Below are 11,335 nucleotides of genomic sequence, written 5' to 3' on the forward strand. Positions count from 1 at the left end.
AAATTTACTCTGAAACAGATTGGTGTAATGTCCGTACACTCTACACTGAATGGACAGCAACTTCCGTTAATATTTTTAGTGATGCATTTTGGGGGGGAAAAAAATATTTTACAGCAATTTCAAATAAGATTAAACGCGGGTGTGTTAATTTTATAACTAGTAATATACTTGATTATATAACTAGTAATATACTTGATTGATATTAATGCACAGTTCACCAATAGAGGAAATAAACTAGTAGTAGAGTAGAGTAGTTTATAAACACAAAACCCCTTGGACTTGGAGCACAAAAGCTCTAACACAATTGATTATGTGAACCATATTGTACAGCAACATGTTGTCACTCTATAAAATTGTAAATAACTGTAAGACACTTACAAGCTGTACAACAAGATAAAAATACCAATTAGTAAAGGATGAAGGACACTGCACACAAGGCAGAAATATTCCACAACAGAAATATCAGAACCAACAGATTGCCAGCCCAGGCCTGCATGCATTAAATGGCAGTGACAGGCAGATTTCAGTCTAAAGACATTCAAATCCGTGTTTTAGAACACTTAGGTGGCCATAGGTCGCCAAGCAAGCAGATTTTCTCCCGATATCCCCACCTACGGGTAGGCGATATCGGGCCAATGTAGGCTAATTCAATCGTTTGGCCCTGTTATTGAATTATAGTGGTGCTAATGGGCACAGTCGGTTTGGGAACCGCATCAGCCCCCATCCGACTAAATTTTTTAAGCTGCCCGATCAATATCTGGCCGATTTCAGGCCAGATATCGGTTGGGCATGCCCCTCGTTGCTGCCCCTACACGGGCCGATAAGCTACCGAATCGGCAGCTACAATCGGCCCGTGTATGGCCACCTTTACACAAGAGTATTTTCTCGTGTTCCTTTTTGGTGGATCTTACATACATTCCACTGCAGGGGAATGCAGGAATAAATAGACCATACTTACTGTGCTGCAGAGGAGCACACACATCAAGTTGCACTCCATCTGTGTTCTACGCTTCACGGTGGCACAATGAGTACAATCTCATAGAAAGAACTTGGCAGAGTTTACTCCTGCAGTGGAACACATGTAAGATCCACCACAGAGAAAAAACCACTATTGTGTAAAAGCACTTTGGTTAGGGGGTTGCCATTCACTTTAAAGGGGTGGTTTACCTTTGAGTTAACTTTAAGTATAATGTGAAGAGTGATAGTCTGAGAAAATGTGCAACCGGTCTTTATTTTTTATTATTTCTAGTTATTTTATTTTCAGTTTGGGTGCTCTCCAGTTTGGCGTTTTAGCAGCTATTTGGTTGTTGGGTCCAAGTTACCTTAGCAACCAGGGAGTGGTTTGGATGACAGACTGGGATATGAATAGAAGGTGGCCATTTTTGGCTGGCGGGGTCAGTGACCCCCATTTAAAAACTGCAAAGAGCTGGAAGAAGGCAAATAATTTAAAAACTATAATAAATATTGACGACCAATTGAAAAGTTGTTTAGAAATGGCCATTCTATAACCCGTAGAACCCTACCTGTAAATCACTTCAGTTCTTATTTTCTTCTAACACGACTTAATACCTGTTTTAATTTATTTTCTTAACCCTAAGAATGAATCTGTGTGACACTGACTCGTCGAAATAAACCCTTACAATTACATTGTGTAAGCATAGCCGGTTTTACATGTATTTCTTCCCAACACAGATCTATACATGACTTCTAAGGAAACTGGGAGCCGAGGCAGCAAAGGGCATGACAAGAAACTATCACCAAAATCAAGTGTTTTTGCTTCCTTTTCTTTCTAACAGAAGTAGGAGGTACGAGCAGGAGAAACAGAGAATTTGACGAGAGCTACGACGACGTACCAGCAATTTCCGACTGTGTTACGCCAACTCGCCACTCCCACAAGGCGCTGCGTGTGCGTCACCGCGTTACGTGAAGTCCTGACGCCAGTCTCGCGTGAAGAGACTTGTGGCTTTGGGATTTCATGCCCTGGAAGCGAAGAACCTGCAGTTTTGCGTGAGGTTTGGGACTGAGTGTGGGACTGAGTGTGGGACTGAGTGTGGGACTGAGTGTGGGACTGAGTGCTGTGTTTGGGGAACTGGAACTCTTGGGCAGTATGGAAGCTGTGTAGCGGGAAGGATATGCATGCTGGCTGCAGAGAGTCGGTTGTGAAGAATAGTGACATTCCGTAGCTACAATAGAGATGGCAGGGGGTAAGTTACGCGATTTAAAGTGATATTACGTATTTCTACCTGACTATAGCGTGCAATATTCATCTTTAACTCATTTCTAGTAATGGACGTGTTTGAGGAAAAATGGATAATTTTGTGTTGCAATATGGTTGTCCTTTTTTTTGGCTTCCTCATGGGCAAAATGTACCATACCTACCATCTGCCTGAAGGCAAGGCCGCACCAGCATCCAATCCCTGTGACTTAATGGAGAACTAAAGCTTAATAAAGAAGTAGGCAAGAAATGCTGCACATTAGGGGGGCACATTTATCAAAGTATGATTGAATCCGAATACAAAAAAATGGTATTGTGTGTATTTTCTGCGACTTTTTCGTACCTTGCAACAAAATCGCATTTGTCGCAACGAGTACAAAAGTTTTGGATTCATTCAAGCTTCGGTATCGTGACTTTCCTTGGGCCGGGTTGGAGCTGCAGAGTGCCATTGAGCCCTATGGGAGACTTTCCTTGGGCCGGGTTGGAGCTGCAGAGTGCCATTGATTCCTATGGGAGACTTTCCTTGGGCCAGGTTGGAGCTGCAGAGTGCCATTGAGCCCTATGGGAGACTTTCCTTGGGCCGGGTTGGAGCTGCAGAGTGCCATTGAGCCCTATGGGAGACTTTCCTTGGGCCAGGTTGGAGCTGCAGAGTGCCATTGAGCCCTATGGGAGACTTTCCTTGGGCCAGGTTGGAGCTGCAGAGTGCCATTGAGCCCTATGGGAGACATTCCTTGGGCCGGGTTGGAGCTGCAGAGTGCCATTGAGCCCGATGGGAGACTTCCAAAATCAATTTTCTATTTTAAAAATGGAAATGCGGCTTTAAAAGTTACCAGAGGCGGCTTTTTGTTTTCAGAAATAAGTACCCCTAAGCTTAACTTCTCAACAGCTGCCCAGAGCACCCTGAGCATGTGCTTGTCACTGACACTCCTAACAGAATGCAAGATGCTGCAGCAGCCAAGAATAAATGTTTAATAATATGTCAAATAAAAGTGGAATGACGAACACTGGCCCTGCTAATCCTGACTCCAGCAAACTGTACACTAAAATTGTTTAACTTGTTGATGCTACATGATATACCAGTGCTAAATCACATCATTGTAGTAGCATCAGTAGGTCTAAGCAATTTCATTGTCAGTACCAACTTGCATTCTGATCAAATTAAATTTACACTTGCACCCTAAGGGCAATGGCACATGCTGTGGCGATTACATTTTGCAGTAATGGAACGCCATTTTGATGGTTTTGTTGTTTGCACTTTAATGCCTGTGTGTTGCCCTTAATTTAGTAAAATTACATTTAAAATATTTGCATGGAAAACATGGCTAGGTTACCCAGGATAAATAATAAGTTTTAACCAATTCAAATTATTGAGTATGCTTTTCATACTACATACACTATTAGTTTATCCCATTGCTGTGTATGCAGTTAGAAGCCATATTTCTTTCTACATGCTGCCCATAGCAGTCTTTTCAATTTTCTGATACCTTCACATATGTTGAAAGCCTGGTCACATATCTTTAAAGTACAGTGTGGTTTTTTTTAATCAAATGTTCTAAAATTATCTAGTGTGTTTCTGGTTACTGGAAAGTAGTTTGTTACATATATCCTCGTGTTTGATGCTGTTATTATGGCAGGAGTCTGTCCCAAAACAATGTGTCTTAAGGTGGCCATACACGCACCGATAATATCGTATGAAACCTCGTTTCGTACGATATTCGGTGCGTGTATGGTATGTCGGCGAGTCGACTGATATCACAGGAAGCTGCTGATATCGGCCGACTCGCCGATCGGACCAGTTTGAAAATTTTGATTGGGCGCCATAGAAGGCGCCTGACCAAAATCTCCCTTCAGCGCTGAATCAGCAGAAGGAGGTAGAAATCCTATTGTTTCTACCTCCTTACCTGCCGATCCAGCCCTGAATGGTGTGTGGCAGATCTGACGATGTTTCGTGCGAAACATCGTCAGATCGCCACGTGTATGGCCAGCTTTAGAGAGCCTTATAAGAATATACCTGTGCATTTTGGACATAACTTAAAATATTATTTTTGTTGAAATTCTTTAAAGGGATAGTTCATATTTAAATGAGCTTTTAGAATTATGTAGAGCATGGATCCCCAACCTTTTCATTTTACATGTGAGTTACATTTAGAAAAAAGAGTGTTGTGAGCCACGCAAGCATGAAAAATGTTCTTTGGGGATGCTAAATAAGGGCTGTGATTGGCTTTTTGGTAGCCCCATATGGACTGCTGGCCTGCTGGCCTGCATGAGATTTTGCTTGGAGTTAAACTGTGTCTCTGTGCTTGTAAAACTTGCCCCCAAGCCAGAAATGTAAAAATGGGCACCTACTTTAAGGCCACTGGGAGCAACATCAAAGGGGGCGGTGAGCAACATGTTGCACACAAGCCATTGGTTGGGGATCACTGATGTAGACAACAATATTCTGAGGCAGTTGGTATTTTTTGTTTTTTTTTAATGACTTGGGTTTTTGCCTACCAGCTCTCCAGTTTGGGTAATCACCAGCTTAGTGACTCTCTGGTATTAGTTTACCCTAGCAACCAGGCAGTTGTTTGAATTAAAGACTGTAATATGAACAGGAGAGGGTCTGAATAGAAAGAGAAATAAAAAGTGACAATAAGATTTTCATCTCGCAGTGACACCCTTGTGAAAACTAAAGGGGGAAGAGGAAGAAGACATATAATTAAAAAAAATGGAAATGTTATTAAGAATATGACTTTCTATAACAGGAATCCCCAACCTTTTTTTACCTGTGAGCCACATTCAAATGCAAAAAGAGTTGGAGAGCAACACAAGCATGAAAAATGTTCTTGGGGTTACAAATAGATTTGGTAGTTCCTATGTGGACTGGGAGCCTACATGAGCGTATATTTGGCAGTACACCTGGTTTTTATGCAACCAAAACTTGCCAAAAGCCTGTAATTTTGCTTTGAGGCCCCTGGGAGCAACATCCAAGGGACTGGTGAGCAACATGTTGCTCCTGAGCCACTGGTTGGGGATCACTGTTCTATAGCATACTAAAAGTAAGTTTTCTCCCCATGCTCTTTTTTTCCAGTTGTATTGCCCAGCATTTTGTTCCCCACTGCCTGGCTCACCTTCAGCCCACACCACATTATAATTGTATTAGAGTTCTCTCAGAAGCCAGTAGGACTGCAAGCTTTATTTGCAGAAGCACACAGTCCTATCAACTGCTGCTAAAACTGCTCTAATATGGTGGGAGTGGTTGGGAAGCAACATAGTTATTTAGGAATTTTTCCCCCACTCCTTTTTCTTCTGGGGAGCGAACACTGCTAAAAGTCAACTCATATATGTATTTGTTGTGGAACATTAGAGGTAGCTCAAACACGATTTGTATATATGACCACACTTGTTCCCTTTGAACAGTGTGCCCAGGTGCACAAATGAAGCCTGTCCCCTTTTTATCTTCTCATTGCTACCCCTATAATGTATCTGTATGAAAAATAATGATCCCTCTTTGATTTATTAAACAGAGTTAGAAAAAGATGAATCGATTCTTTCTACACATTGCTCTGGTGTACCTTCCATCACTGCTTCTGCTGAGTGTCCAGCCAACAATTTCCTGAAAGTGGAACTTGAGCTGAACTTGAAACTGTCTAATCTGGTTTTCCAGGATCCAATACAGTATGTGTACAATCCTTTGTTATATGCATGGGCCCCTCATGAGAAGTACGTGCAGACATACTGCCAGTCCAGAAAGGAAGTCTTGTTTTTGGGTATGAACCCAGGGCCATTCGGCATGGCACAGACAGGGGTAAGAGAAATCCTATGTGAACATTTATTGATTCAATTTAGGGGTATATTTTGTCTTTTAAAGTTAAAGGGGAACTCTTGCTGCCAAACCAAAAAAAAAGCCCCACACAACACAGAAACCCCTAATATACCAATTACTGTAATCTGTTCCTTCAAAAACTGATGTTAAATACCATTTTTATAGGCTAATATCCAGCTGCAACACAGTTCTTCTCTTTCCGCATCGTTTAAAATCCTGACAGGGCAGTAGGGACTAAAACATTGATGTTACAAATTGTAACAACCACTGCTACAGACAGCATGTAGAAACTACATAACCCACAATGCATTGCACTGTAATGTTTCTTTCCTTATTGACATCACGTGTGCAGTGATGGAATTTGGAGGATGGAGGCTAAAGGCAGTGACTAAGGACAGCCAGTAGTCAGCCAGATCAGCATGGGAACTGGGGGCCAGGTTTAGGTAACTGTTCCAAACCATATTATTACTTTAAAAATCATAAAAAGGCTGCATATTTTTTTATTGTTGTATATTGCAATGTTGCTTGAAATTATGTTTCATTTTCAAAAAGCTTAAGTTGTGTTTGGGTGAAGTTCCCCTTTAAATCAGCATGCATATTTTCCTTTCAATATATGTACTGGATTTTGTGCCATTAACTTATCTTGTTCATTCATTTTATTCCTGTAATAAATCAGATGTGGTTTACTCTATTAAACAGTACCTACTATAAACCTGTAGTGCACTGCTTTGCCAGAATGATCTTAGTCAATCAGCATTCCTTAGCTCAGCTTTATTAATATACCATCCCCGAATAAACGCCTGTAACTTGGAGCGATTAAGAAAAAAAAAAACTTAATGGCAGATGGAGAGGCTGACTGGAAATGGGAGGAGTGACACTGTGGGAGAAGGTCAGACAGCCTTGCTGGCTGTGATAATTGGTTACACCTCTTGGACTTACTGCTTCATTATAGTCTCTGATAATATAAGGCTATGCCAAACTGCATCGAGCTGAGAAAAACAGTTGTGTGGCTGTACAGAGTAATCCTTGCTTAAAAGATATGACCCTTTCTTCTCTGTGTGCACTTTAATTAAACTGGGACTATATAGCTATTCTGAATTTGTTTCTAATTGTTTTCTAAAATGACAAAAATGGACTTCTAGTTTCCCAGACAAACCCAGAGACCTGTTATATAAAAATATGACCTTTATTAGATTGGGACACTGGAGAAAACTAATATGAATTTTTATTTATTTGCTTATTCTGTCTCATTTGTCTTATTGGGACTGATGTGAAGAATATACAGTATAATCGTTGTATAGCTGCAGAAATGTACTATATAAATAACAGGGAGTAAATAATTGCTCTTTTTTGCTCCCTTTCTATCTGTCTCTTTTTGTTTAAGGTTCCTTTTGGGGAGGTTAATCATGTACGCAACTGGTTGCAGATTGAAGGGCCTGTATCAAAGCCAGAAGTGGAACATCCAAAAAGGCGAATTCGTGGCTTTGAATGTCCCCAGAGTGAAGTTAGCGGTGCCCGATTTTGGAGTTTCTTTAAGTCGCTTTGTGGACAACCTGAGACTTTTTTCCAGCACTGCTTCGTACATAACCACTGTCCTCTTATCTTCATGAACCATTCAGGCAAGAACTTGACTCCGACAGACCTTCCTAAGGCACAACGGGAAACCTTGCTGGAGATATGTGATGAAGCCCTTTGTCAAGCTGTTAGGGTACTTGGAGTAAAACTGGTTATTGGAGTTGGGAGGTTCTCTGAGCAACGTGCAAGAAAGGCCCTAACAGCCGAAGGAATTGATGTTACTGTAAAAGGAATAATGCATCCTTCTCCCAGGAACCCACAAGCTAACAAAGGCTGGGAAGGAGTGGTTAGTGCCCAGTTGCAGGAACTCGGAGTACTGTCTTTACTGACTGGATGATAAGGCCAAGTAACCGAAAACGCCAGACATTATAAAGATGGCATTTAAGAGTAGACTTTGGTCCTGGCTCTCCTGCCTTCATTTACATGGACAATAAAAGGCTTGTCTCTCTTGTACAATTATGACTTTCATTTCAGGCAGTAAGCTAGGTGAATCTGAGAATGAATTGTAATTTATTTATTTAAGTGATACTGACACTAAAAAACTACTCTTCAAAATATTAATATACATAAAAAATTACCTTTAGGTCATGTTGATTGTTTTTAACTGATAGTTTTGCTTTTGTAAATAATTGTTACTTGAAATTCCTAAACATGACTTTTGCCAACCTGACTGTCCCTTTTCATGCTGTCAGTTATAGCTTCTAGTGCTAACAGACTCCTGCTGCACAAATATGGCAGCCCCCTTGCAAAGGAACATTGGGATCAGATAGGTAATATAAAAGCATCACTTTTATGGCAAAATTATAAATTGCATACAAAGGCAAAGTTATGATAGATGTAAAAAAAGGTTTATTTTCTGGCATCAGTATCTCTAAGAAAAAAGTCGGGGGGAAATTATCTGACGGTGTAAGAATAGATTCTCTTTCTGTCCATGCACAAACACCGGAACAGTCTGGATCTTGAAAGCTAAAAACGAGTTCAAGACCAGTGTTTCTGAATTTTGCATTTATTCTTCCTGCTCTCCGCTGAGGGACAAAGGATGAAATTTGACCATAGTGAAGGCATTATCTCACAATTGCTAGTATAGTAGTAAAGTTACTTCTTCCTCTTCTGGAAAGGTATTTGATTCTGGCCTCCCACTGTATGACTTTTGAAAAATACAGCAGTATAAATATTAACAAGATCATAAATGGGTCTGGCTGCAACAGAATGTGCTCTCTTTACAGTAGATATACTGTTGCTGGTGCATAGGCACAAGAACCTACATTTATTTATATTACAGGTCACTCTCTAACAATATTGCTCTGTGTGAAAAGAGAAATACATAAACGTGGTACTAAGAAACTGCAACCTTTAAACCCAGAAGCTTAAATTCTATATCTTTGGCAAACTGTTAAACCCCTAAATTTGCCTAATGAAAACATGTAAATTTGAAGCAACCTTTCCATATACATTAATTGAAATGTTTTCAGTGATTTTAAAATTACTTTGAAAACAAATTGAAAGCAATTTCAATCTGTTTTTTGTATTGCCTTTACTGTTTGCCTTACTAGAGCTACAATGTATAAGGCCTGCCGTCCCCTAGCCAAGGCTAAATTTCCACAATGCCTTGCATGTATTTTTTTCCTTCTCAGACCTTTTAACAAAGACATGTTTCCCATAAGGCAAGGTGAAAACAAACAAAGCATGGCATTTTTTCACATTTTGGGTGAATTTTTCCTTAAACCATTAAAAGTTTGTAAAAAAAACTTTCCAATATATGATTATTACAATCATATTTTCTTCATTACATAACATTTTTTGGGTTGGTTACAACCCTTTTAATGTTTTATTTAAAAATACTGCATCTTTTAAAGAGGCAGTATACTCCTTTTTCAACATTTAGTTAGATAAATATAGCTTATGCTGGATATGCATTTAAATCAAATTTATAAATTTATTTTTTTGGGTTACAGGCCCCTTGAAAGAAGGCTACACAGGCAGGACTGCATTCGTCTAGTTGAGGAACATTTCGTTTTTTTGTCATGTCTGCTCTGCAGTTATTTTTTAGTGGCCAGCATAATTTGTATGTCAAATAAGCTTTTTTGTCTCTACTACAATTTCCTCTACAAACACTACACAAATATTTATGTATTAAACATATCCTAAGATGTTTTATTTTGTAAAACAGTGTCCAAGAGAGATCATAGTATATGAAGGGTTAAGATAACCTTGCTGATAGGTTGCTATTTCCAGCAGTAACAACTCTGCTGCTACAGTAACAACCGCTGTGTGGTGGGAGAGACTCGCTCTTGGGCAGCAGGTGCTTTCGTCTCTACTGCCATATGCTAAGCTGTTAGCATGTTCTTCTTCTTTAGAACCTGGTGCGTACAGTGGAGAACTTGGTAGTAATAGGACAAGGCGGACGGCTCATTACAAGTTCTAATGTATGTCTGGAAGGTGCAGCGAGGCAAGGGGCATGCTCAGACTGCTTTATAGCGTTCATAAAGTAGCCCATCTTGTCTCATTGCTTATGTAAACTATTCCCTCCTAATTAACAGGAGGAAAAATTACCAGTTCAGGTTTGTGATTCTGCTTGCCAAAAGGGCCAAGATTTTAACTATTCTAAGAAGGGTGTAAAAAGCCCTCCAGTGTTTGACTTGGAAAATATAAAATGTTTAATGTCTCTTATAGGTAAAGTGTGTACATATTTTATTGCATTTTTAATAAGGGCCAAGTAAGACAAAACAGTAATGAGGTGGTGTAGATCACTTTTAATGAACAGCAACCCCTTTGTAAAATGGTCGTAGGGTAAATATTTCCTATGTATATGTAGCGTTAGCGTCCATGCTATGTTCCTTCAGATAGTAAAATATTTAAGATTGTCCTTTTATGTTAATAGAGTAAATGTCCACTGTATATTTGTATTTATTCATGTTAAGGCCTATGGGACATGGGGTCCTTCCTTACTACCTAAAAAATGCTGACTGTATACTCCTTGTGCACCATAGGCCTAAAGAGAGCTGCAGTTATTACCCACAATTCTTTTCTCAGCCAAGGCAGAATTTTCCACTTTTATAACAAACAAATATGGAGAGAAGGAATTCTGTGCTGCCATGTTTTCTTTCTTTTTATAACACACTACTACCTTTTTTATCATCTTGTATAATATAAATGTATTCAATAAATAAATGTAAAACTCTAATTTTTATGTTGCCTTTCTTAGAAAGCCGTTCTTATTGTTTGTAATGCCATAATTCTCCTTATTGCCTCCTAAAGCTCTCCTGTCTCCTTTTTTACTGTGAATAGCTATGTATTGAATATCACCATTGTACTAAGCCCAATAAAAGTAATGTATAATTAAGTAAATGATAGCATTGGATCTAGTGTGTTAATTCATACAGTATATGTACATGCAAAAAAAATGGCTTTCCTTGTTCTTTAAAGAGCACTGTAAGTTACTACTGGTAAATAGATTGCTGACATCGCTGCACCTTGCACTACCTATTTCAAGTTTTGCAATAAATAACATTTAAATTAAAGTGTCAGTAATGGGAACTTTGGTGCTAGGCATATGAAAGCAAGTATGAATGCTACACACAGAACCTTGTATCCTAGTATGGCCTATAGATTTGTGACAAAAGAGCAATTTGTTTTTTACCCTTAATCCAGTTTTTCACATAATTCCTATGTCATTTCAGGAGTTTAAAACTGATTTACCGGGCCAAGTCTTTTGTGCCTGTTAACACAACCTGCTATAA

The 11,335-nt window shown here is 39.4% G+C and overlaps 1 protein-coding gene across 1 annotated transcript; it reads left to right on the forward strand.

The window, feature by feature from the left end:
- Positions 1 to 1,975: 1,975 nt before the first annotated feature.
- smug1 (single-strand-selective monofunctional uracil-DNA glycosylase 1) lies at positions 1,976 to 10,779 on the forward strand. The gene is given in 3 exon segments (NM_001097317.1): positions 1,976 to 2,204; positions 5,722 to 6,002; positions 7,405 to 10,779. Coding segments are annotated over 3 exon segments (825 nt in total). The 5' UTR covers positions 1,976 to 2,188; the 3' UTR covers positions 7,933 to 10,779.
- The last annotated feature ends 556 nt before the right edge of the window (positions 10,780 to 11,335 follow it).

The sequence above is a fragment of the Xenopus tropicalis genome, chromosome 2 (genome assembly GCF_000004195.4).
Source record: "Xenopus tropicalis strain Nigerian chromosome 2, UCB_Xtro_10.0, whole genome shotgun sequence".
Taxonomy (NCBI): domain Eukaryota; kingdom Metazoa; phylum Chordata; class Amphibia; order Anura; family Pipidae; genus Xenopus; species Xenopus tropicalis.